The sequence below is a fragment of the Neolamprologus multifasciatus genome, chromosome 22 (genome assembly GCF_963576455.1).
Source record: "Neolamprologus multifasciatus chromosome 22, fNeoMul1.2, whole genome shotgun sequence".
Taxonomy (NCBI): Eukaryota; Metazoa; Chordata; class Actinopteri; order Cichliformes; family Cichlidae; genus Neolamprologus; species Neolamprologus multifasciatus.
The window spans coordinates 5,867,200-5,893,666 of record NC_140459.1 but is presented as its reverse complement, the minus strand read 5'-3'; the positions used below and the strand labels follow the sequence as shown (position 1 = coordinate 5,893,666).

Sequence of the window (26,467 nt, the reverse complement as noted above, 5' to 3'; positions counted from 1 at the left end):
ACCACAACGATCCACGTCACACATTATAGTTAAAGTTTCATTTAAACTGTTTTCACACAGACAGATAAAAACACCTTTTTTTTAACCTGGGCGGCAAATTTCCTCAACATTACTGCTCTGACATCTTAGTTTTATTATAAATGTTAAATAATTTTTTAGTTTTTTACATATAAATGAGAAAATAGAAACCACCACAAACACTTCAGGAACCCAAATTAACCAAATTATTTTGAGTTTAGTTAATAAACCTGTTTTTTGACACAGTTGTTGTTTTTCCCAGATTGCTGCACTGACCGTGTTGACGTCCTTGCTCGGGTACAAACATGTCTCTCCAGCAGTAAAGTTACAGAAGACCTTGAAGGAGTCTCTGGAGCAGCCCTGATTGGGGTCGATCCAGTACTCTCCTGCAGAGGGCGACAGAGAAAAGAGGTGGGAAAATGTAAAAGTCTGACTTTGACTCTTAAAGATGTTCATTCATCATCGTCCTGGTACTGATATAAGTGCCAGGATCAGCTGCCAGGTTTGTTTTGTGTTTTGTGGTTTGTTACCGTCTTTGAGGTCCGGCTGGCTGAGGTTCAGGTCCTGGCAGGTGCGCGCGGGGCTGTCCTGAGTGCCCAGAGGGAAACGCATCGTCTCGATCTCTTGACGGAGGGAGTTGAGCGAGCCAAAGATCTCCTCCATGCCTTCGCTGCCCATCAGGAACTCGGTGCCGGCGGTGTCAGATGCCGGCATGTCAGGGTCAAACTCCGGCGCCAGCTGGCTGGCATCGATGGAGCGTTTGGACTTGGGACTCCTCTGGATGGGCAGCGGCTGAATGACCTCACCAGGCGGGCCCTGGGAAGCAAGTTTACATCATTAACTGCAGTTCAGAGAGCACATGGAGAAGATTTAAATGAAGAAAGGTGGAGTACTGACAGGAGGTCCAGGAGGTCCTTGTACTCCTTTTTCTCCCTTTGGTCCAGCTCCTCCCTAAATCCAGCAGGAAAAGGAAAGAAGCATTACATCATCATCGATCGATTCATCTTTGAATTTTACTGACACTCATGTTAGCGTGGTTACTCACAGATGCACCCTTAGCTCCTTTGATACCTTGAGGACCCTGGAAAAGATGTCAGACTTTAATAAAACGGCTTCAGTGACAAGTTTCAGGAGCAGGAATAATGACGTCATGTTCCTGGAATAAAACAGCACAAATACTTACAGGAAGACCAGGAGGACCAGCAGGGCCGAGGGGTCCGGTGCCTCCAGGAAGTCCCTGTGTTACAAGACATGAAAAAAAAGAGTCAAATAAAATAAAGGTTTCACTGCCTGCTCTTCATCATGTGACAGAGGTCAAACTTACGGTCTCTCCTTTGGGTCCAGAGGATCCGTGAGGCCCAGGAAGGCCTCGGTCTCCCTTCTCTCCCTGCTCTCCCGGAGGTCCGATGAGACCGATAAGACCTTGGTGACCCTTCTCACCCTTGGCTCCGGGGTCTCCACGCAGGCCGGGCAAACCAGGCGGTCCCTGCAGGAGGAGAAGCAGAGAAAGAAGAAAAGAGGACGAAAGCAGGAGGACAGACGAGAAGAGGAAAGATGGAGGATTAAAGATGGCAGCAGGAGCAAAGTGCAGCGTCACGGAGCATCAAGTGCAAACTTTGTTTGTTCTTACCAAAGGTCCGGGCGGTCCTTTCTCTCCAGCAGCTCCTGGTAATCCTTGTTCACCCTGAAACACAATTATTAACACATCAAACAACAAGTGTCACACACACACACAGTGAATTTGTTTAGTTGCTGTTTGAATAAACCCAAAAATGACTGATAAACTGAACTGACCACTGATCCCGGGAGTCCCCGAAGACCTTCGGTTCCCGGTTTTCCTGGTTGACCCTGAGGGCCGACAGGACCCGTCTTTCCTGGGGGACCGACTGCACCTGGATCTCCCTGTGAAGGGTGACGCCAAAGAAACACGATTAAAAGATTCCTTCTTTGCATCAGTAAAAGTTATGCATGACAAAAATAAGATTGATAAGAACCTGAGAAAAACAGAGTTAATATTTAGAAATAAAGGGTCAGTAATCAGATGTAAACATAGTTTTGTCTTATCATCTGAGAGCTTATACTCACTGTGATCTGTGCAGATCATTTAGTAACTGAAGGACTCACCTTGGTCCCCTTCTCTCCCTGACGTCCCTCCGCTCCTCTTGCACCAGCAGGACCCTGACATGTAAATGAGGTAACAGTGCATCAGTGAACATAAGTGATAAAACACCGTATTCCTTCAAAGTTAATAAGCTTTCACTAAATCGTATAAATGAATTGTATTTTAAATAGAAGCCATTCAAATACGACTGCAGGAAAGAAACAGAATAAATGTTTGATGGTGTCCAGGATGCTGCGCTCAGGTTGGGTGTTTGGGTGATGAATACTCCAAACACGACTGGTCAGTAAACACAACGAGGCTGCGTCTCCTTATATGCTCAGGTCAATAAAAGGTCAAAAGCTGGAAGCATTAAAAAAATATTGGCTGCATGAAAAACTTGCTACTTAAGTGATCTTTCACAGCAGCAGGTTGCCATCAGACTGAGTGATCTTACCCTCTTTCCTGGGGGTCCAGGAGGTCCGTTCTCACCAGGAGGTCCGGGGGTGCCCTGTGATAGGAGGCAGAATGAGAAGATTGTCCATAAGATATATAAATCTTATCAAGTTTGTATCTGTCTTGTGTGAAACTTGTATGAAAAGCATACAAGAGTGAAAACAGATAAGATCCCTTGAAAAATTATATAAATGAAACTTGTCTGTTTTGGATACTTTCTAAAACAATATATGAAAGTAATGAGAAATTGTCCACTTTCATGAGTATTTTATAAGTTTTTACTATTTCTTTTCCATATGAGTGAGGACCTGGATCATTTCTAACCCTTCATTTCTGCATCGCTGCATCTTTTTTACTCACAGCTTCTCCTGCTTCTCCGTCCTCTCCTCTCTCTCCCTTGGCACCATCCTGGCCCTAAAAACAAAGACGATGATGTCAGAGGTTTTCTTCGGGTTGTTCGGTTCAGCACGAAGCTCAAACGTGCAGCGAAGAGGCTGAACTGAGCTGTCGGCAGCTGTGGAGCCACATTTAACATCTCTGCAAATAAATAAATGTGAATCATTCAAAAACGACACTTACTCTGGGTCCAACCTCACCAGGGGGGCCGGGATCACCAGGGAAACCAACAGGACCCTGAAATTAATAAAAAAGATCAATGATTAAACACAGTAAAGAGATCTGCGGTCACTGAGTCTGTGTATGTTCTGGTGTGTCCGGTTCTCATACTGGGTTTCCTTTGGGCCCGTCGTCTCCTGGTCCTCCTCGTCCTCCGGCAGGTCCAGCAGTTCCCGGTTGGCCCGCCTCTCCCTTCTCTCCGCGCTCTCCACGAGGACCCTGTCCACAGAGGTACAGACCTCTTTGTTTACTCATGGATGATATTTAGATATCAGCAACAGCATGACCTCCTGATGCATCGGCTCAAAAAAGCATTAAGATCACGCCGCTCACCTTCTTTCCAGGCTCTCCTACGATTCCAGGTGGTCCGGCCTCACCGGGCTCTCCCTGTGCAACAAATATCACATATTTTAATCCAGTTTTTCTGTTTTTGGACACAAAGCTGTAAAAATATTCCTTCAGTACTGCACCTTCTCTCCAACAGCCCCAGGATTACCAATACCACCAGGAGGACCTTGAGGACCCTGGAAACAGACAAAAACTGATCAAATAATTTCCATCAACAGTTACTCGGAGGAAAAAGTATCAGATAATCTACTTTAATTAACACTGAACATGAGTTTCATGAGAATTTAATCTGCTAAAATTAACTTGATGGAAAAGGTTTCACAGTCAGGTTCAGTAAAAGCTCCAAACACTCACGTCAGCTCCGCTGGGTCCAGCGGGGCCACGGGGTCCTGGAGGGCCTGGAGGACCCTGGAAACATAAAGAGGATTTGGTTATTATCATCATTTTATTTATTTTATTGCATTCGTCATTACCAGTTATTACATTATTCATGTGTTTGTGAAACTCACCATAGGTCCAACATCTCCCGTCTCTCCTTTCTCCCCAGATGGTCCTGGCAGTCCCTGCAGAGCAAAGGTCAAAGGATTAGGAGCTTTGCACAAGAGCGATGCTCGAACTGCACGAGTATTTACATCGAATCCAACGTAAAGAAAGGAAGTGTTGCTGCTTTTTGACATTTTAAGGTTTTTACCTGGAGTCCGATGGGACCCGGGGCTCCTGGGAAGCCTCGGGTTCCCTCGTCACCTTTAGCTCCGAAAGGACCCTGCTGCCCCCTCGGTCCAAGATCTCCATCAGCACCCTGCACCACAGAAGAAGAAGAACAAGGACAAAAACAGGAGATAAGAACAGTTAATGTGCTGTTCTCCTGACTGGATGGGTCTAAACTAAAATCTGGAATAATCCTGTATATTCATCACATAACTACATTTTCATTTTAACAAGACCTTTATCAAATCTGTAAAGTAAAAACTGCAGCTATCATCAAATGCATGCACTTGTAATAAAAAGGAGTTTCTACTCACAGCTGGACCAGGCTGACCTACAGGACCGAGCGGCCCGGGTGGACCAGGAGGACCCTGCAAATAACCAGAAACGAGCACATGAACACAGAGAAACAACAATCATTAGGGGAGAAACAGCATTATTAGATCCTGATCGTCACCATCAGAGGTAAATATTAATCTCTGATTTAAGTCACTCACATGCTCTCCTTTGCCTCCTTTGGCGCCCTTCTGCCCATGCTCTCCAACCTCACCCTGAAACAATAAATAAAATTCATTATCTTGACATACAGGCACCACCTTCTGAGGGGAAACATTCACCCTGCAGCTTTTTAAAGATTCTTAAAAGTTTAGCTAAGGTGTTACTTAGAGTTACTGGCCTTGTCTCCGTCCTCGCCAGGAACTCCAGCTGTTCCAGCAGGGCCGGGCAGACCCACAGGACCCTGCACTCCGTCCCGACCTGCTGGGCCAATGGGCCCTTTCTCACCCTGAGCAGGAGAAAGACAGAAATTAATAATTGATATTCATCATTAGCTGGACAGACTAAATTTGATTAACACATCCAGAAGACTCACAGGGACTCCCTTCTCTCCAGCTGGTCCAGGTGGGCCCTGAGGGCCTGGTCTGCCAGGAGGTCCGATGGGTCCAGCAGTACCAGCTGGTCCCCGCTCACCAGGAGACCCCTAAGAAATACATGAGGTCAGCACCAACCACAACAGGTTTTCATTAAGTGAATAATTAATTCTTAAGTTGGAAGAATGAGTAACAGATTTTAAAAGATTTCTCATAGTGAGAGATTTGAAAAATTAAACAAATACAATGATGGTTAATGTTCAAACTCAGAGTACACGCTGTTCTCTCCTCACTTAACTGAGAGGTCCAGATTTGCCTCCATTATTTCTGAACTATGAACATTTTTTTAAATGAGTTGTTTTTTAATATGAACAGAAACCTACAGCAGGTCCAGGAGGTCCAGCAGGTCCTTCGCCTCCCTTCAGTCCTCCACCACCCTGGAAGAAATGACCATGCAGGAATAATCATCAGACTCTTATTCTAATAACTGAGATAAGAAATGTTTCTTAAACACCTGGATCCTGGCTTGATGACATATGCTGGATCATTTATACTCACAGGGGTTCCAGGAAGTCCTCTCTCTCCTGGGAAGCCTCTCAGTCCTGGAGGACCATCTTTTCCAGGCCGTCCTGTGGGTCCAGGGTCCCCCTTGGTGCCCTCTTTCCCTGAGGGACCAGGAAGCCCCTGCTCACCAGGTGGACCTAGAGGTCCGGGATGGCCACGCTCGCCCATGGGGCCGGTCTCTCCTGATGGGCCCTGGAAGATGGACATGGAGAGGGTTGAGAGAAGAAGAGAGCAATGATGGAAGGAAGAATGCAAAGCAGCAGGGTGAAGTGTGTAAGTTGGCTCGTGATGTGATTTACTGTAACAGTAACAGTATGTGCACCACGATGAATGAACTCACCTGAGGTCCAACAACTCCAGGAGGCCCAGGTGGACCCATTTTACCTTGGAAACCCTGCAAGACACAAACTCAGTTAACAGTTTATCTAGAAAACACAGACACTCAGATCTGAAAGGCAAAGACGTGTCCTCTCGTAACCATCATCACAGTCTGCGACTGAGATGAAGAAACATCTGCTGTGATGACTTTTTTTGTTTATTTGACACAAAACACAAATAATTCTTCTCCATAGATACAGATTCAAGCATCTCTGTGCATTAAATTTCACAGATCGCTACTTAAATACTTCAGACAGACAGAAGACAGCAAAGCTGGGAGGAAGACATGCAGTGGACCCACATCTATGGATTAGCCTTAAGGCATATGGGCCACCTGCTCCACTCAGTGAGCTCAGGTGGAGGCACCTTTAAGAAAGAAAAATAAATAAATGAATTAATAAAAAATACAAATTTAACTTACAACTTCTCCTCTCTGTCCAGGATGTCCTGGCAGGCCATCCTTTCCTGGTGGTCCCTGTAATAAACCAATAAACCAGTTTTATCAAACTGTACAAAGTACCTCAGTTTTTAATTAATAGCTCAGTGATATCACCCTGAATTTGTAACATTACTAAAATCAGTCTGTGAGGAACCGTAAATGAAAACATTTACTTACAGGAGGTCCCTTTGGTCCGGGGAAACCATTGGCTCCCTGAGGTCCTGGCAATCCCTGAGAAATCATATGTGGTAAAGTAAGAACATTAAATACACGACTCAAATTTAAAAGTAAGTTTTTCCAAGCAGGACACATTTCTGTGAACGTCAACACTCACCCTCTCTCCAGGAGGACCATGAGGTCCATCACTTCCTGAAGTTCCCTGACAGGAGCAATAAAAGAAGAATGAATTAAATACAAACTCCTCTTTTCTTTATTTAAATTATTTACAGGCAAAAATCAAAAGCAATAAATGTAAATGGCATCGAGGGTTTTTAGGCAAGTCTTGTTTAAAAAAATCCAGTTCTGACATTTTTGTTCAAATATTTATATAAAGATGAGATACGAGTAATTTCTTTCACACATTCATGTAAAATATGAAGTGAAACAGGATTCATCAGTAAATCACAGTGTGGACAGTTTGTTTCAGGTGTGCAGACAAACCTTTGCTCCTAGTTTCCCCGTGGCGCCCCTCGGCCCTCTCTGCCCTCGGGGGCCCTGATGGTCAAAAACAGCACGTATAGTTAAGTTACTACGATACACTCAAATCATATGAAGGAATAATTAAACAACTCTGTGTTTCTGCTGATCACCAGAGGTTACACTGATGATGGCTGATGTACTGATAGGTTATTCTTTAACGCTGTGAGCAGAGCAGCTTCTAAAACCTGAGCATAAGAAACAGAAAAAGTACCGTCGGGCCTCTCTGTCCTCTCGGACCTGGTTTGCCGGAAGTACCCTGAAGAGAATCAGACAGACAGAAAACATTAAACATTAGTTAACATTAGAACTTTTGTTATAACCTGAGAAATTTTATCTTTGTTAAGTTTAAATGTCTGAGTCTTCCACAGAGACGTCGTCTTACCCTTGTTCCCTTCTCGCCGTTTGAACCAGGGAATCCTGGGAATCCAAGAGATCCCTAAAAATAAGCCAACATGTCAGGATCAGCTGTTCCATCAGGATCAACCACTGATTCAGTGCTAATGAAAGGCTTGTGCTCCTCTTACCTTTGGTCCTTGTCTTCCAGGATATCCAGGAACTCCGGGTACACCGAGTTTACCCTGGAAACAAACGATGACGTCGTTAATCACAGTAGGTGTGACTGCGTTTTCTAACCTGCTTCACTACAAACCAGCTAGTTATGACTTATTAATGCTGGCATGTAGGTGAGAAAGCTGAGAAGCACTTAACATGATGCACAGGTGTAACAGTTACATTATCTTGTAATAAAGTTCATGTTATAAAGTTAAATGTCAGGTTTAATGGAGAAATTCACATCAATAAAACATTAAAAAAACCCTCAGATATTCAAATAAATACTTGTTTCAGATCCCAGGTACAGGTGAAATATAATTCTTACACAAGTTCCTTATAAAAGTATTAAATGATGATGAATAATAAAAAATAATTACTTTTATGCAGTCTTGCTGTAATGAAACAGTTCATACCTTCTCACCAATCAGTCCAATAGCTCCAAGCTCACCGGGGGGTCCAACACGACCCTTTGGCCCCTCCGGGCCGTCCTCTCCTCTGGGCCCTGATACTCCAATCTCTCCCTGTAAGAGATCAGAGTGGAAACACAGCTGTGAGATTAAATCTGTGCTGTATACAAAGCAATAACTCAAAGCAATTATTAACATGGGTTAGATTAAAAATCTGGACCATCCAGTCCTTCATTCAGCCATCTAGTGTTACATTAAAGAAGCAGCCAACTGACCAATCAGCTGCTGCATTATTCAGACTTTACCCTCTCTCCCTTGACACCGAAATCTCCTTTAATTCCCGGGAAGCCGTCTTCTCCCTGGCAACAAAAACAAATAAAAACACAGTGAATAGATGTTCATGACACCAACCTTGTTTTTAATTATAAAATGCAGTCACATGGTATCTCCGTTTCCCTTTTTTAATCACCAAATGTTCACATTAACACGATCTTATTATGTAAATGTGATATTTATTTATTTACCTTTTCTCCTTTGTGGCCTTTCAGGCCGCGGATGCCTTGTTCTCCCTGTGATCACAACAATTTCATAATCAAATCATTTGCATTCTAATAAATCACATTTAAAAAATGTCTTTGCTAATTTGTTTTACGACACATTAGAAATAAAGCGCAGTGACCTTGACGCCCCGAGGACCAGGATAGCCGATAGCTCCCTGAGGACCGTTAGGACCCTGCAGACCAAAGAAAGCAGGTTTACAGCACAACACACACACTGTGGTAACTACGACCACAAGGACAAAGCTAACAGAGGTTACAGGTCTCCTGTTAGGATGGATAATAATAGTAATATGAATGAAGTAATATAAAGTGATGGAGTTATGGCACCCACATGGTTTCCCTTGGTGCCAGGAGGCCCCTCCTTTCCTGGGTGACCCTGTAACATGAAAACAGAGAGTTTAAGGCTTAGAAACGACATCACCTAGCTTTAGGTGGTTCAACTTAATAAACGATATAAAGAAAGACAAACATACAGGAGGCCCATCAGCTCCAGGCATTCCTGGGAGACCTGGTTTTCCTGTGGGACCCTGGAGAAGGAGACAAAGCGTGTATAAGGTCAATAAATGCTCCTTATTTGAAACGGCTCATATCTGAATGAAGGTCGATTTTCTGCTTTTTCCTTCTTTTGTAAGTATTCTCTGGAGGGGAAAGTGTTGATGTGAATGAGGATGCATAATTTCCCTTTAGTTTCAGAGATATTCATGCTGTCACTGTCACAGCTGCAGTGTCTGTGGGTCACCGAGCTGTAAGTGGTTGTCGGGTTATATGAGAGTGACTGCAGTCTTCATGCAGGCAGCTGTGTGCTGTACTGCGTGTGCATGAGGTAAACCCTGCACTTGATATCAAACTTAATTTAGAAGATTCATTTTTAAGTGGAATAGCATAAGATCATCATCTCTGACAATAACCATCATATTTTCACCGTAAGAAGTGTGAATTTGATTGGTTACTATAATTCTTAAGCATCCAACAGACTCCTGCTGTAACAGGTGTTTAAAGATCTCTTCCTGTCACATGACATAAACAGTTGTTCTCCTCCTGACAACAGCACATCTGACTCCCTTTGTTTACTTTCTCAGTTTCTTCACTGCAGTATTTAAATGTCAGATTTGGAGAATAGAGTTGAATAATGTAATGAATTAATAATATTCCAACTATTATATGACTGTTTATTGTTAAATACTTGTTTAGAGCCAACTTTCATTATGTAACTGTACTTTAAATAGAGTATGATGAATATCTAAGGTCTTACTTTCTCTCCTGGGGGTCCGATGGCCCCCTGAGGTCCCGGCATTCCCTGCAAAAAACCCCAAAACACCGTGTGACCTTTAATCAGTTTATGTAATTATTACAATTTGAGCATTGATCTTTCTTTTTATCTTTGTGTGCATGTTCCTGCATAGCTATTCCCATGACAATGATAATGACCAGGTGTTCTCTCTCACCTGAGTTCCTGGGGTTCCCTGCTGACCTGGAGGTCCTGGCTCACCTTGGGGACCCTGAGAGACAGAAACAGAAGAGGAGAGAATAACGATCAGCGCAGGGCAAACTGAACGGCAGAGGAGGAGGAGAGAATCTGTCAGAAACTAGCTAAAGGTTTTGTGTTAGCATTATGAGTTCTGATCTTAAATGTTCAAATACACATGATAACAGGATAACGTGGAAACTGTTACTGACCAAGCTTCCTTTGGGACCGTGGGGTCCATCGTTTCCTCGAACACCCTGAGAGAAGAGCGAGAGGAAGAAATTAAAAACGATTCCCCATAAAATGTCTAAATGTCAGCTTCTAGTCAAAGCATCCAGGGAACAGGAACTGAAAACATCATCTCTGGTGCTTTGCTCAGCATCACTCATAGAAAACGAAACATCTTGATGTTGATGCAGGTTTGTCTTTGTGGGCATCTTCTTATTTAAAGTGCAGTCGGCTAATTTTACACAAGTCTTTGGAAAAAAGTGCACAAAGTATTTGTCTGAAAGCGCTGGTTTGTACTTAAACATGTTATAAAATTTCAAAAAAATGTGAGTGTAAGGTTTACTGTGTTTAACATTACATATTTAAAATCTGTAAGAAAAATACAAGGAACAAAAACACTGATGTTTCTTCTTCTGTCATATTAAACTGATGGAGTAAACTTCCCTTAAAGCTAAAACTTTACTTTAGCAGAGCAAACAGAAAGTTTAAATATATCATGCATTCATTTTTTTACATGTTGGTATTGTTTTGAGGAGGCTGTGGGAACATCACATGTTCATTTTTAGATTTGGGATGAAACCAGGTTACTGGCTGTTGGTTCAGGTGGTGCTGTGGGTGCTCGGTGGTCAGAGTGGGGTAAAACAATGCAGCCAAAATAACAGCAGAAGGCTGGGCGTGAAATCGCTTCTACTCACAGGAGGTCCGGAGATTCCTGGAGGACCTTTGGGTCCAAGCAAACCACGAGGTCCCTGCAAACACACAAGGACACACAGGCGTGAGACGCTCATGCAAACCAAGATCATTCACTCACACATACTATTGTTTTTAATGGAAATGAAAGGAAAAACATAAAGAAAGAGAACTTATACTTTAAAAAAAAGTAGAAATACAGAATGAGCTATTTAAAGAGGTAATCTGCATTCTCCTTCTTTATCAAATCTAAAAGTCTGACCTACAACTAGCTGCATAAAAAACACAACTCCCTATTTCAGTGATTCTAAAAGCACGTTGGCTCCTCCGTCTTCGTGTTACTGCACTACATTATTAATTACAGTAAAGATCCCTAAAATATCATAAAGGTGTGATGATTATGAAACAGGTGCAAAGGTGACCTTGTTATGTGAGATATAAAAACAGAGGCATGTATTTTGGGAGACCATTTAAAACACAGACAATAAAAGCACGAGTAGAATATAAATAGAAAATAGTGGGAGGTGTAGAATCAGCTGGGCTGTCACTGAAACACTCACTGGTTCACCTGGGAGACCCCGAGGTCCAACGTCTCCATCATCTCCCTGCAAACACAGAAGAAGAAGCACGTTATGGATGAAAAGATGCTGATCAGCAGTGACACAATATCTGGATGTGATAATATTCGCAGATCTACGTACCCGCTCTCCGTCCTCTCCTGGGCCCCCTGGTGGTCCCAGTGGTCCAGAGTCACCCTAATAAAATATAAGGATGAAGCAGATGTAAATAAAGTGGTAATAAAGATAATAACTGAAAAACAATCATTGTTTTTGAGATTGTTGGACGTACCCTGTGTCCTTTATCACCAGGCAGACCAGGAAGACCATCGAAACCACGGTCACCCTGTGAAAGACACAGACATAAACATTACTATTATCTCACTGTAGAAAGTAGAAATGCATCAGAAACGATCTCAATACAATAACAATGAGTCAGCACACGGCTGAGGCCTCAGGATCCATGAGAAAGACTTTGATACAGCTGAATAATCAGGGAGAACAAACTGACTGTGTTCAGGTTTTGGCACCAAAGTGACACCAGTATTTAAATTTTAATATCAATTCTTATTGGACCAATAAAAAAGCTACGGAGACAGGGTGGAGGCTTCAGGCTGGTGGTGTTGAAATAAAGGCAGTGAGGGTACCTTAGCTCCAGTCTCTCCTGGCATTCCTCTGGCACCATCAGCTCCAGCGCGGCCCTGCGAGGAGCAGAGGAAGAACATGTTTAAGTGAACCTACGTTTAACCCTTTAAGACCTACCATAGAACCAAGTACGCCAGAGCTTATATTATATTTTTACATGCTGTGGTGACATTTTTTGGAGCATTTCAAGTTGCTATACATCAATACAACCATTATAGCCCAGATTTTAATAATATGTCTGCATTAAGTCCATAGTAATTACATAAATTGCAAAAAAGTGCAATAAACTACAAAAAAATTGAAAATCGTTTTTGCTTTTTTAACATATATTTCTAGTTAGAGAAATTTAAGAGGCTTATCCCTCAAAACTGTAAATACAAAAAAGTTGCACAAAATAGTTTCCCACCACAGGAAATTTATTTTAAGTGTCTTCATAGTTTTATTTTTGAAATACACCAATTTTCATATACTGCAGGAAAAACGAAAATAAATATTATAGTGCAAATTTGCAAAAAAGCAGCATATGCATCAAAATAAACTATTTCCAGCAGTGCAATATGAGTCCTAAGCATCCCAGAAACAACACAGAAAGTCATAAAGTCAAAGATAACCTTTAAAAACACCAGTATAGGCTCATAAGGTCCTGATAGTAAACTACATTTCTGCAAAATGACGTCACTTCCGGTTTCGGGCAGGTCATGGCGGACATGCGATAGTTCCCGCTGATGGACGCAGGAAGTATTACAAACAGCTGATCGGATCGGCAAAGCGTGTTTCTGGAATATTATGTTTTTGTTGCTGCAAGCGCTTTTTATGCAGTTTTTGCAAAGCTTTATGTGGAAGGAAACTGTGACCGAGGACAAGCTGATGGCATAAGATGTAAGTACAACTCCTCCGGTTTCATATGCAAAAAAAATATTGCGCTAGCTCACGTGGTTGCAGAGCTACCGGGATTTAAAAATAGTTACGCAAAACGGAGCGTACCCGCTCCGACCGGCTTTAAAGGGTTAAAGACAGCTTAAAGAAGACCACAGGTGAGCATCTGGATGGACAAAAACCAGCTTTAAGAGGTTTTAAAACTTTCTGGTGACAGCCTGAACTGCAGGCCTGAAACGACACCTACTCTCATAAAACTTAAAAAATAAAATTTGTGATACACACATCTTAATAAAAATGTCAGCTGTTCATACTCACTCTTCTTCCTGCTTTGCCTGGAGGGCCCATCACACCGTGGGGTCCCCTTGGACCCTGAAAATAAACCAGAGGCCCGTCAGAAGTGCCAGTTATAACTGTGATCTCACAGACGTGAGCTGAAAATGTTCAAACACAATACAGGAGTAATAATAATAAAGTCATTAATAATTTTACACACAGCTGTTGTTATTTACCTGAGGACCGGGGTCTCCAAGCTCTCCCTTCAAACCAGAACTTCCTGGATTTCCCTGAAAGAGACTCAATCGTCTCAGTCTCATTTTACTAATGACGATGTCATATACACTTAGAGAACAGACTGATTATTATGATCCAAATGAAAGGTAGCATACCAGGGGTCCAGGGCGTCCGGTGAATCCCATTGGTCCAGGAGGCCCCTTCAGAGCCATCTACAGAAAACACGACAGCTCCTTATAGCAGTCATTCAGGAAGAAACTCTGTTTGCATATTGATTTATGTTCCCTGGATAAGATCATCGTCTTAACGTTCACAGAATACCTGCTGTCCTGTTTATAACACATCACCTCTGTTCTGTGTTCACTTACTGACCACATTAAAGTCTTATTTTGATTCTGAGTTTTCATAACATAAATAGAAAAACGAAATAATTAACAAAGTGCAGTTTTTAATGAAATATTAGAAACAATGTCTTTCACAAAAGGTGACAATACCAGGGCGAAACAAAGCATCAGTAATCCAGTCATAGATAGAAAAGCTGAAATAAAAACTCATATCTGACCCTGGCTTGGGATAAGATGGCTGCAGCCTGAGCCTCCTGTGCAGACACGACCGGCCCCTTGTCTCCTCCACTCTGCCCGAAGCGGAACTGCAAACACAAACATTCAGACTCAGACCTGATCAGTGACAGCGACGCAGGAATTACTGTAACATATATATAAAAAACAAGGAATAAACATTTGAATAAACAAACAACTCAACATCTGAGAGCATTCCTGTAGACTGACAACTTTGAAAGACCCAAATCTCGATGCTTATAAAAAACCAACACTGACAATAAAGAGTTAAAACACATTCAGATCTGGTTTAAACAAAACATTTACCCAAATATGACTCATATTTATAGCTATTCTGATAGTTTCCATAATCAGTAAAGGCTGAACGGTTAAAGGTGACTTACAGGCAGCATGAGTGAAGTTCCAGGAGGTCCAGGAACCCCATCAGCTCCAGGAAGACCAGGCCTACCAGGAGTGCCCTGCAGGATATCAGAGGGGCAACGGTGAGTCGGCCAGTATAAGAATTTAAAAACATAATCAATTCAGCTCCTTTTGTATAGCACATGTGTAACACACAGATTCAGATGCACGCTTCAGATAAAGGAAAAATACTCACCCTCTCTCCGGGGTCACCGACAGAACCAGGAGGTCCAGAAGATCCAGGGGGTCCAGTGGGACCCTGCGAGATAAAAATTAAGAGTTCAAATATTTTTTGACAGAAAGTGAGGATTTATTTGTTAAGATGGAGAAAAATAATATTAACTTACAGGAGTTCCCTCAGGTCCTGGAGGTCCTTCAATCAGCATCCCCTGCAAAATCCCAAATAAAGTAAAAAGACAGACAGACAAACCATCAGACGTCCTCTTAATGTCTACTCCATTAATGCTCTAATGGGTAACGAGCAACACTTCAGAATGTTTCTTAACTGGCCTCACAAGCTACAGCGCCACAAATATCTTTGTGAAGGTAAATGTGTATAACTACAAGGTTAACTGGCCACTTTGTTAGGTACACAGGTCCAGCTTGTTAACACAAACATCAAATCAGTGGTCTGAAAAAGAGAAAATATCCAATGAGTGCAGTTCTCTGGGAGAAAAATGCTTCAATGATGTCAGAAGTCAGAGGATAAGGACTGCTTCAGACTGACAGCAGGCACAGAAAACTCAATTAATCACCAGTTACAACCAAAGCATCACTGAATGCAAACTGTGTCAAACCCTGAACAGATGAGCAGACCAGGCGGTGCACCTGTGAGCTCAGAACAGGAAACTACAATCAAAACTGGACAACTGGAAAAATGTTGCCTGGTCTGATGACCATGCAGGAAGATGAACCACAGAGCTTTTTTTTTGGAGTTTACTGTATTCACATGACCTCCACAGCCACCAGACCTCAGTCCAACAGAGCACAGAGGATGTGCATTACAGATGTGCAAATCTGCAGCAGCTGTGTGACGCTATCATCACCAGAGTCTCTGAGGAATGTTTCCAGCACCTTGCTGAATCTAAAGAATTAAGGACGTCCAAACTGACTGTAACAAGCAGCTCCTAACAAAATAATTGGTGAGTAATTCTTGGATTACTGTGAAGAACAGGATAGTAATGGGAAGGTTGCCAGTGCAATTCCCTGTAGCTTCTGGTAAAACAACCCCCCCCCCTCCCAAAACACCCGGTCAGGTAAAACTGTTGAATTGACTCACAGGCTCCAAGACAGCAGGATCGCCTTTCTCTCCTTTCTGGCCTCTAACAGCAGCCTGAGGAAAACACACATGCAGTCAATAACAAGTACACACACACACACACGAGGCAGAAAAAGTGTGCACAAAGACACTGAAAGCAGATTTCAGTGTTTTGACTGCATGCACATACACATGTATCAAACATTATCGTTCTAGAGTTGATAAAAGAGTAAAATAAAATGAAAACCTGCTCTGCTTGGATTAAAGTGTAACTTTGTATCCAAATACCATTGATTCAGCAGCTCTCCAAACTGTTGCTCCATGACTTACAGACGTATTTATGCACAGATACAGAATCCTCTGAGCTGGGCACCAAAATACAAAGACATATACTCAAAACGACATTCAGGGCAAACGATCACCTCTGAATGCCTCTTTATGGAGCATATGTGACAGTATAAGTTACTGTAAGGCTCAATACACACACTATAAAATCAAACCCATTTCAACCACTGCTGTGATAACTTTGCCTTGAAATGCATTCGCTGTCCGTTTCTCTGTGACTGACTGAGTTTGCAGGCTATAAAACGGAGACTGTGAACAAATTTTACATGAATGTCGTCCACTCTGAATTCACAGTTTGGTGAATGCTGGTTGATGCATCCAGTCTGGATAGCTGAGGTTTCTTAACTCCATGTTTGAGGATCATCTCTGTGCCAGTTCTCAAAGCAATGTTCAGTGTTTCAATTCAAATTAGCAAATTAGCTACCAAAAAATCAGTAGCTGAATTAATGTAATGTCAGATAATCTCTCTCTGCAGTGCAAACTCAAACAAGTCACGTGACGGGACACTGAATGCAATTTCACGATACTTTGTAGAGCTGGTTGAAATGTTTTTTGTGTTTTTGCCTCTGAAGCAAAGCGACTTACGCCTCCCTCGTCTGTCACAGCGGACAGGGCGGGGCCAATGTTGCCATCAACCTCTGCAGTCTCTGGTGATGGTTCATTGTAGTCTCTGTAGTTATAGTCGTACTCCTTAAGGCCCACGTCCCCAGTCTCATACTCCTCAGTGAAGAGCTCTTCTCCAGTACCGCCCGCCTTGGCGGCGTCTACCTCTTCTCCCGCCAGTGCTGGCTCCACCTGAGGCTGCGACGAGTTTATCGTAGCCACAGCGGGATGGATGGAGGGGCACGAGGGAATGATTCGAGCAAAGGAAAAGAAAAGGTGCAGAAAGGACGAGGAGAATAGTCAAAGAGAGGGGGAGAGGTGTGCAGGACGGGTGGAATTGAAATAAAGAATGAGAGGAAAGCAGCGGTGGAAGAGGAGCATACAGAAAAAAGTGAGTCTTACCTTTTATAAATAAACAGTCACAGAGGGAGAGAACACAAACAGACATCTGGCAGACCGTACAGGCGATCAGGTTTATCCTGGAAACCCTAAATCTTCCATTAATCATCTGAAGTTTAGTTTATTCTGGAATAATTTCACCAAAGCTTTTTAACATCAGCCCTCGTGATGACCGGTGATCAAATACATTCTCACAACTGTAAAAGTTTGAGAAGTAAAAACACTTTTAATGGTGATGTTTGCATCGTACGTGCACACACAGAACTGATGTTAAACACTTTGTGAAGACGAGCTGCTACGCAAAGCAAAAACTATGTTATTTCTTTTTTTTTTTTACTTACCATGTAAGTTTAATAACAAACAAGAATCCAGTGAATTTACTGCACAGTTTTCTAATATACAAAAATCCACATTGCATTAACATATCTGACACACCCTCCCTGATAATTATGAATAATGTTGGTATTTGGTTTCTAAATCATATCCTGATAAAAAACGCAGCAAAAATCAAAACTGGAAAACAAAATCAAAAATGTGATGAATTTGCAAATCATCTAGATCTTTAGTACAGTTAGATTGTCTCTCAAACAAGAATGCATTTAATTCATCTTTTTTTTGGCTGAGGTTCAAAGCACATATCAAATATTCTCATGTGGATCCTGTTTTCACAAGATTCTTGTTCTTATGTCGAGATAACGACAATGATGGATCTCGAGATGAGAACAAAACTCTTGCTGTTAGGAAAAACGGGAACCACGTAAAAATATCCGATGGTACACTCGGATGATTGCGGTGCATTCTGTTTTGAAAGAGGTTTTTCTTATGTCTTGTCACGTGACATCGATGCCAACAAAACAGTGATGAGTGGTTAGAAAAGTAAACGGAGAAACAAAGAGCTTAAACTACTTTGTTACACTACAAAGACTGGGCTCACCACCACACAGGAATCACATCATCCTCTCCCTCAGAGGTTTTATTAAAACCACTCGTCTTCTTTTTGTCTCTGCGTGTTTATTTTCAGCTTTGCTGTTGGTCGATTTCTAATTCGTATGTGAAGTTTAAGCTGTTCTGTGGATTCTAGCTTGACTTGATGTGTGTTTCTGATAAAGTGTGTCATCTTCTTTTTACCTGTACAGCGTTTTCTTCTTGTCCAACCACCTCACCCTCTGGCTGTGTGAAGGTCTCCTCATAGTAATAATCAGTCTCTGTAGGGGTGTGGCCAGCCTCAGAATATTCAGTGTCTACATCCTAATTGGTCAAGTGGACAGGAAGTGGGGGAGCAGGGAGGAAGTAAGCAAATTCGATTGAGAAAGTGTGGTTAGTTCAAAGTCTGCTTCTGGTTCATGATGAGTTAAAAGAAGAAATGAGACATGAAACTGTGGTTGGCAAAGGCAAAGAGCTTTTTAGCTGCAACTCACATCTTTAAAGTTTAAAGAACCGTTTTTGAAAAGAAATTTCAGGTCGTTTCAGAATCTCAGTGACTATAAATGTTGCCTCACGCAAGATTTAGAGAGTCGTTGAGATAACTGTCGTGAGATTTCTTTTCGTTTCTTCGCTGAACCATTTTTGCTTTTTAAAGCTCACAAGCCAAGACTTAAGAAAGGGTGAAATACGCTCGTATTGGTGGTAGAACTGAGAGCTTCTAGCCATCCCATCAGGTGAAAGCATCATAACATGATGCTCTGGGATGAACTAGTTTCACCTCAGGATGAGACAACAGTGAAACAACCCCATTTAACAGCCTCACAGAACACGATTCAGTGAAGTCAATCATTGCTTTCCACAGCATGCACCTCACGTGTCTCCACCTCGATGAACATTTGCTGAAATTCTGATTTTAAGCGAAGCATGATGGAAAGTTCTGTGAAGCTGCTTAACTCACATGAGATACAAAATATGACAGCAGACAGGGAGACGGAGATCGGGGAGAAAACACAGGTACGCAAAAAACAACCAAAACATAGAGAGGACAGAGTGACAGGGAGGTCTGATGTGTTGCAAGTGTGTAAAATATGATAGTATGTGTTGCATTTATGTGCCATAGCAATCCATGCTCATTCATTAGACACATGTTAAAGGTTTCCCCGGAAAGAAAGAAACAGAGGGCTGGAGTGCGTTTATGTTCTGACATCCAGTTTCAGCAGCTTGAAGGTAGGAGTGAAGTAAAGAACAGTGAAACCGTTCGAATAGCCATGCTTCACTTTGCACCGCTGTACCATATCATATGTGGAAGTTGGCGTGATCATGGAGATCATATGATATATGAACAGACAGCTTGGTATGAACCAGCTTCCATTCTGAAGGCCAGATTTTGCATCATCGAGGATTTGCACCAAAATTACTGAAAGTTCAAAGAATTCACAAAAGAAAGCAGGAAAATAAAAGGTTTCATAAAACTTTTGCTGCAGATCCGGATGATGGAAAGATCTAGATAAGAGATCGGAAAGATGGGACATACGACCCGGGCTGTTCCAACCCAAACATCGGCCTCCTGCTGTACCTGCTGATAGCGGTTGGTAGCTTTCTTCGGTGGGACTCCAGTTCCGCTCAGCGCTGTGTTGCCAAACGGTGGGAAAGGTTTGTGGAGCGATTTTATATCCGGCACTTTGTTGACTCTTGTGGGTCTGGGTGGAGTCGGTCGGACTGGGGCAGATGTTGCCACTGACTTCGTCGGGGTGGAATCCCTGACGAAGTTATTCCCTCGTTTGCTCACCGGGGGGACTTTGGTGACAGCTTTAACGTCTTTGACGTCTACCTTGCTTTGGGTTTTTACTTTTGGAGCTTTGGTGGCTGCAGATTTTGTAGGTCCTGGTTTTGATGCTTTGGTGGGTTTAGGTGCCTTGGTGGCTTTGACCACAGTTGTTTGAATTTTTGTTGTAGTTTTGTGGTTGCCATTAGCCTTAGCCCCACCATTGCTGTTACCTTTTGCTTTAATGTCAGTGGCCGTTTTGCCGTTTCCATTGGCTTTCTTCTCTGTTGTGGCTTTTCCATTGCTGCTAGCCTTCAAGGTAACAGGAGCTTTCTTCTCAGCTACAACCTTACCATTGCCATTTCCATTTACTTTGACCTGAGGTGTTGGTTTGGCTCCAGTTGTAGCTTTTGCGTTACCATTTGCTTTCTTCACAGCGCCAGTTTTGCCATTGCCATTCTTCGCTGGGGCAGCTGTGGGCTTAGATTTGGTTGGTTTGATTTTAGACAGGAGGACGTCTGCTGCAGTGGGCTTTGCTTTGGAGGACTTGGAAGCTTTGGTGGGCATAGGCGGCTTGATGACGAGTTTATATGATCCAGACTTGACGGGCTTAGCTGGAGTGGGCTTGGTTTTTACAAGTGTGGGTTTAGCAGGTGCTGTTTTTTCAGTGACTGCCTTCTTCTAATAGCCATGATTATTGTTTGGTTGAGATGTTATTTTGTATGTAAACGTGAATATGGACAAAGACAATGAAAGAGAGTAGAAGATGACAAAGATACACGGAGATGGGGAGGGGGATGAAAAGCACAAACAAGGGATGACAGAAGGAGAGAGAAAGACAAGAACGCATGTTTTGAGAAACAATGACATAAAGATGGCTAAGGCTCGGATGATTTACTGAGACTGTATAGGCATTACTGGATACAGCACAGAAGTACACTGACACCACTTAAGCATTGAAAATGGAATTTACACCAAGATAGCCAAACAATATGAAATATTTCATGTCTATGAACCAATTTATTTGAGTTTGTTTTTGCTGATCTCTCCAATAATGCCATTCCCAATACTAAATAACAAAGCAGCATCTTTGTGCTAATAAGAACTGAGGCTGTGGTTTGGCAGAGGCACTGAGAGCGTGATGGGGCAGCTAAAGCTGGCTGCAAAACACTCACACATACACACACAGGCACACACAAACACACACAATGCTGATACCAAACCTGCTGTGTTGTGATTAATGCACCAAGCAAACTGTAAGAGATGGTTGCTGCAGTTTAGTCATGCAAAAGAAGTTGCAGGGACGGCGGTCTGGCATGCAAATGCGTGTTAGTCACATAAAACTAGGGCTGCCACGATTAGTCGACTAGTCACGATTACGTCGACTATCAAAATCGTCGACGACTAATTTAATAGTCGAGGGGTCGTTTGAAGCTTTGTAAGATCCCAAAAGACGCAGGAATAAGTAGTAGGATTTAAGAGTGTAATAACGGACTGAAACAGAAGATGGCAGCACTGCATGTACAAGGATGCCAGCTGCTGTTAAACCCCGAAGAAGAAGTAGCTGTGTCCCAGAATTCATAGCGCGGCCCTGTTCGGTTTCCAACAATGGCGGTAGCTAGTTAGTTTTAATATTACTCTTATTAATCTTTCTGGGTCACAAAATAAACGTTTAACATATTTTCAGGCGAGAATGTAGCTGTGTAAACCTCAAATATCTGCTCGGTTTATCAAGACACCACATACTTTCAAAAGCGCTCCGACGTTTTCGGAGACGTCTGTTACCCACTAGCTCGATAGCTAGCCGGGGGCACCGCCGTCTTTCGCTACTCAGGTTAAACATGATATATGAGTCACTTAGATAACTTAAAATTTTAATTGTTTGCCTTTTTTTTTTAGTATTTTATTTGTTCCTGAGTAAATCGGTTTGGCTGAGATTAAAGTTATAGTTTTTAAACAGCTGAATAAACGTCAAGCAGACAGCTGATTATCAGAAGTGCGAGATGCTCAAGAATATACTCCGGTGTCCCGTTATATTTTAGATAGCAAGGACTTTATTAAACTTCACCGAAACAATCTGCAAATTTCATTAAAATTTTTATAAATTTTAATCTTGTCTTTATTTTTAGTTAGCACATACCTTAAACACTTAAAGCTGTAAGCTAATGATAGTTATATTAAGAGCAGATGCATGCTGGTGCAATAAGCTGTACGTTTTATGTCCAATGGATGATGATCTGATTAGTTGACTAATCGCAAAAATAATCGGTGACTAGTCGACTATCAAAATAATCGTTTGTGGCAGCCCTACATAAAACCACAAAGTGTAAAGTTGTGTAGATCAATGACTCTAACCACCATGCTGCTAGAATAAAATACATGCAAATCAAAACTGTATTCACAAACAATCGCCTACAAAAATACGTTATGAAGAGAAAACAGAGGAATATACCCTCCTCACAAAGGTCAGGGGAACAACCATGAATGCATTTACTAACACAATCACGTGCACTGACATTCTCGTATTTACACAGACGTTGATGTAGAAACTTTTGGTGCAGAAGCACAGTAGGTGCATGCGGTAACATCCTCCCAGACACTGAAGTAATCATGCAAAACAGTAACAGGACATCAAAGACTGCGTGTGTCATTAAACTCCATGTAGTGAGGGATCACAGGAAAGCTTCTGTAAGTGAAATAATGATGCTGTGGTGTTATTACCAGCTGATTACCCAATGTATGACAAACCACACCTAGTATCTGGTAACATAACAAACATGAAATCCACTGCATCTGTAATCTAACATGTAATCACTGTAATCCAAAAAAATAGAGAGAAGAATTTTAAATACCTTAACGCTCTCTTAAAGTCCAGTTTATATGATTATGAAATCATATAAATATCAACTTTATCTTACAGCAATTCATTCAAAAATCTCCCTTTGAAGGCGTTTGACATCATTTGTAACCTAAATAAAACAACACAGCTGCACCCTCACTGCCCCAGTGCCCCCACCTGGCCACATGTGAACACACAACATATATGACAACATGTAAATGACAAAAATAATCCTGTGTGATGGGGATGGAGGTAATCACATGTCTGCATTAACGAGAGAAGCTGATGTAATAAAACAAAAAGGGGGTGTGGAGTAATGAGCGCAGAGCGAGAGAGGCAAAAATAAAATAAATCATTTATCGTGTAAGAAAATTTAGATTACATCCCAGCACTTGTAAACCTAATAATACAGGATGGATTATGAGCCAGTTATGGTTTAAATGCCTCTCTCTCCCTCTCATTCTCCCTCCCTTCCACAAACCCTGCTCGTGTTTTCCTTCACTCTCGCTCCCTCTTTACCTGTTGGTTGGGGGCCCCAGGTTGGGGAGAGGGGGTCGCGGAGGAGGAGGCAATGCCTGTTGTTTCCTCATAATAATAGGGGTATTCATGGTCATCCTGCTCCTCATCAAAGTACTGAGACAGATGGAAGGAACACGAAAGCAAGAGGACGAACGCATGAAGAGGAGTTTAGATTTCCACAGGGAGGTTGAGAGAGGTTTTAGCGGCCATGTAGGGATAAATGAAGGTTAAGATGAAGAGTATGTGATGCAGCATTGGGGACGGGGGGAATAAACAACAGTAGGAGACAGGAAACAGGATGATGAGAAAACACAAATCTTTGACTTTTTTCCCACTCATCAGAATCTGTGTCAAAAAGTGTTTAAATATGTCGGTACACAAGAATCTGGATGAATGAGAAAACAGCAAAAACAAAGCAATAGTGGAAGCCAATGAATAAAATCACAGAGATTTCTATTCATCCAAAAAAGAAAAAGTCATCTCAACAGCATCAACGTGACAGGGTTTGGGAGTGTTGGAGCTCTGAAGTGACCGATAATTTATTCTGATTTAACATCAGACAAACTTCTAAAACAAAGTCTGTGTACTTTGGATGGATGCAGACGATGCAGTCACTGCCAGCTCACAAATATCAGTTTGTTTTACAGTGCAAAGCCTAGAGTACTTAATGTAACGTGCACAACCAGTCTCAGTAAGTAAAGAGGCTCCACCTTAAGCCATCGTGATGCCAAATTCTTATACTTGAAAACCAATCAGAATTTAACACAATTTTATGTTCTAACAGGTCCTTTTCTTTCAACTCGTTATATATAAAAAAATGTCAAAAGACACTGATGTTTGCTTGTATCATCCTCATTCCCCTACCTTTCTGTGTTCCACTGCTCTAAGGAGTCAACAGCATAAAATCATAAAAGTGTAAAAAATGTAAAATCACAGCTCTGGGACGGGACGATGACAACGCCTCTGCTTTACGTCACCGAATGGGAGACACAGACTGTGGCGGTGAGGAGGAAAGCGGATGGATACAAACTGTTGCTGATGACGAGGATGCGAGAGAAAGACAGAAAGGGGGAGCAGCACTTTGATGACATCATCAGATGACCCAAACTGAACCCGAGGACTTCATTTTCAGACGAACTTTAGTAGATTTAGTTTGACAGCTAGACTTTTTAGAATTTTAAAAACTTTTTCCAGAAGGTTTAAAATATATTGTTTACTTTTTTCTGATCTCAAGATGTTTTCAATATGTTGTATTGTAACATAAATAAAAAGAATAAATAGTTAATAATCCTAATGATAGAACTTTAACAATGGCATAGGCCATAGGTGTCAAACTCTGGCCCGCGGGCCAAATTTGGCCCGCAGCCTGATTACATTTGGCCCACAAAGCCATACCAAATTACTATCAGAGCTGGCCTACTGGTATTATACAGCTAATATGTATATTGTTTAGTATTAAGCTTTGCTTGTTACATATTCAGTTTTTCAGCAAAACGCGTTTGAGTCCATAAGAAAAGATTCATTCTTATATCTGGAGGAATGAATATATTTCAATAAATATTAACGTTAGCCCGCAACTTTGTTCCAGTTTTGAATTTTGGCCCACTGTGTATTTGAGTTTGACACCCCTGACATAGGCAGTGGAACTGATGGATATAACAAAGATATTTTTGCACTACTTTGCACTTAAGGCAGATGTTGGATCAGAGATATTCACTGACTGCTTAAAGTTTATTGTAAGCATTCAGCAGGCCGGTCAGTTTTAGCTCCTGTTCCTGCTTTTTATCTTTCAATAGCTACAAAATACATTTTTATTTAAATTATTGGGATTGACTGAAAAGTTTTCTTTCTACAGGAAGTGTCACAGAAATCCAAAACAAAGTCCGAGATTCTGTTTGGGCATCTTTTACCGGAGCTACAGACGAGCCCTCAGTTTTGTGAATGAGCTGTAACTGATGCTCCTCAGGACTTTACATTTACTTTGTGTTAACAAAGCACCACGAATGCGACTCTAACAAAGGTTACTGTGGGAAGATTTTTTGATATTAAATGACTAATGAATTGATGTCTGTTTCTGGACTTGTTCTGTTGTGGTGTTACTCACGTATGTGTTGGGGTCCTGAGCTTGGGTTTTGGGCAGAGGGGAGTCACAGTCAGGGCTGTAGTGTTCACAGAAGTCATAGGCAGCTTGAGGGTTGGAGGCAATCATCAGTTGCTGGATGTCTCCCTGTGGAGGAAAAAACAAACACATCATTAGAACTTGTTTCTGTGTTTCTGTGACCAAAACACGAACAAACGTGTGATTTTCCTGCTCAAACTTTGTTGCCACCCAGTCAGTAACATCACAGTTTATCTTGATCGAGCTCCTCACCTGGAACACCTCCTCGTCCAGCAGGCGGGCTCCAAACACTGTGATGCCATTGGTGTCAACCACTGCCTTGTTGCCCCTGGGCAGAGGGCGGGTCATCTTCTTCTTGCAGTCCAGCAGCAGTGTCACGTTCTTCTTGGAAACAGAGAAAGCAATGCGATGCCACCTACAGACGAGGAGGAGGAACCACAGGCAATTCAATGAGCAACGTGAGAACAGCCTTAAATAAACAGCCATCAGCAACCCCACAAAAAATAATATAGAATTTCCACACAGCCAGCAAACACTGGTCCCATTCACACCTACACCACCACAATCATGTCATTTCAACTGGTCACAAACTGGTTGTTGTTGCTGGTTACTGACTTGCCATCAGCCAGGTTGACGCCTTTGAAGAGTGGGTAGTCCTCGGGAGCTGGCTTGCCGCTCTGGTCCTCGTACAGGAAAACAGGTGAACGTCCCAGTTCGATACCCAGCTGCTGGACGCCCTGCTCGCTGTAGATGGAGAGGAGGAAGGCCTGGAGGCCAGCCTGGGCTTTAACCAGAGCCATGACGGAGAAATTCTCCGGGAAACGACCTGAGGATGAGAGCGAGGGAAGTATTAACCATATTTGTAGATGAGGAAAGATGACAAGAACGAAGCAGGTGTGCAGACTGGAAAGAAACATAGAGGCAGAAAGTGGTAGAAATGTGAAAATAACACTAACGAAGAGCTTTAATTTATTAAATACACATGTCAGCATGAAGTGGTTACATAATGTGACACTACGATCCCATGTGGAGCTGGC

The 26,467-nt window shown here is 42.2% G+C and overlaps 1 protein-coding gene across 2 annotated transcripts in view; it reads right to left on the bottom strand.

Moving 5' to 3' along the window:
- The window catches only part of col11a2 (collagen, type XI, alpha 2), a 46,603-nt gene that overhangs the window by 4,638 nt on the left and 15,498 nt on the right, over positions 1–26,467 (bottom strand). The window contains exons 3-62 of one of the 2 annotated variants that reach the window (XM_085147910.1): positions 26,046–26,256; positions 25,683–25,845; positions 25,416–25,538; positions 19,765–20,634; positions 18,393–18,512; positions 16,848–17,063; positions 15,939–15,992; positions 15,007–15,048; positions 14,856–14,918; positions 14,644–14,718; positions 14,245–14,331; positions 13,838–13,894; positions 13,682–13,735; positions 13,488–13,541; positions 12,296–12,349; positions 11,941–11,994; positions 11,793–11,846; positions 11,652–11,696; positions 11,097–11,150; positions 10,386–10,430; positions 10,154–10,207; positions 9,961–10,005; positions 9,182–9,235; positions 9,040–9,084; positions 8,828–8,881; positions 8,673–8,717; positions 8,454–8,507; positions 8,155–8,262; positions 7,714–7,767; positions 7,572–7,625; positions 7,401–7,445; positions 7,151–7,204; positions 6,825–6,869; positions 6,668–6,721; positions 6,473–6,526; positions 6,014–6,067; positions 5,668–5,865; positions 5,493–5,546; positions 5,112–5,219; positions 4,917–5,024; positions 4,738–4,791; positions 4,558–4,611; positions 4,227–4,334; positions 4,045–4,098; positions 3,890–3,943; positions 3,658–3,711; positions 3,521–3,574; positions 3,299–3,406; positions 3,152–3,205; positions 2,933–2,986; positions 2,574–2,627; positions 2,143–2,196; positions 1,813–1,920; positions 1,649–1,702; positions 1,343–1,504; positions 1,202–1,255; positions 1,064–1,099; positions 916–969; positions 549–834; positions 295–404 (exon numbers count right to left, since the gene is read on the bottom strand). In XM_085147910.1, the coding sequence (XP_085004036.1) occupies positions 295–404; positions 549–834; positions 916–969; positions 1,064–1,099; positions 1,202–1,255; positions 1,343–1,504; positions 1,649–1,702; positions 1,813–1,920; positions 2,143–2,196; positions 2,574–2,627; positions 2,933–2,986; positions 3,152–3,205; positions 3,299–3,406; positions 3,521–3,574; positions 3,658–3,711; positions 3,890–3,943; positions 4,045–4,098; positions 4,227–4,334; positions 4,558–4,611; positions 4,738–4,791; positions 4,917–5,024; positions 5,112–5,219; positions 5,493–5,546; positions 5,668–5,865; positions 6,014–6,067; positions 6,473–6,526; positions 6,668–6,721; positions 6,825–6,869; positions 7,151–7,204; positions 7,401–7,445; positions 7,572–7,625; positions 7,714–7,767; positions 8,155–8,262; positions 8,454–8,507; positions 8,673–8,717; positions 8,828–8,881; positions 9,040–9,084; positions 9,182–9,235; positions 9,961–10,005; positions 10,154–10,207; positions 10,386–10,430; positions 11,097–11,150; positions 11,652–11,696; positions 11,793–11,846; positions 11,941–11,994; positions 12,296–12,349; positions 13,488–13,541; positions 13,682–13,735; positions 13,838–13,894; positions 14,245–14,331; positions 14,644–14,718; positions 14,856–14,918; positions 15,007–15,048; positions 15,939–15,992; positions 16,848–17,063; positions 18,393–18,512; positions 19,765–20,634; positions 25,416–25,538; positions 25,683–25,845; positions 26,046–26,256 (5,456 nt within the window). Of the gene's footprint in view, positions 1–294; positions 405–548; positions 835–915; positions 970–1,063; positions 1,100–1,201; positions 1,256–1,342; positions 1,505–1,648; positions 1,703–1,812; positions 1,921–2,142; positions 2,197–2,573; positions 2,628–2,932; positions 2,987–3,151; positions 3,206–3,298; positions 3,407–3,520; positions 3,575–3,657; positions 3,712–3,889; positions 3,944–4,044; positions 4,099–4,226; positions 4,335–4,557; positions 4,612–4,737; positions 4,792–4,916; positions 5,025–5,111; positions 5,220–5,492; positions 5,547–5,667; positions 5,866–6,013; positions 6,068–6,472; positions 6,527–6,667; positions 6,722–6,824; positions 6,870–7,150; positions 7,205–7,400; positions 7,446–7,571; positions 7,626–7,713; positions 7,768–8,154; positions 8,263–8,453; positions 8,508–8,672; positions 8,718–8,827; positions 8,882–9,039; positions 9,085–9,181; positions 9,236–9,960; positions 10,006–10,153; positions 10,208–10,385; positions 10,431–11,096; positions 11,151–11,651; positions 11,697–11,792; positions 11,847–11,940; positions 11,995–12,295; positions 12,350–13,487; positions 13,542–13,681; positions 13,736–13,837; positions 13,895–14,244; positions 14,332–14,643; positions 14,719–14,855; positions 14,919–15,006; positions 15,049–15,938; positions 15,993–16,847; positions 17,064–18,392; positions 18,513–19,764; positions 20,635–23,311; positions 23,426–25,415; positions 25,539–25,682; positions 25,846–26,045; positions 26,257–26,467 lie in introns of both variants that reach the window. The other variant, XM_085147911.1, reaches the window with a different exon arrangement.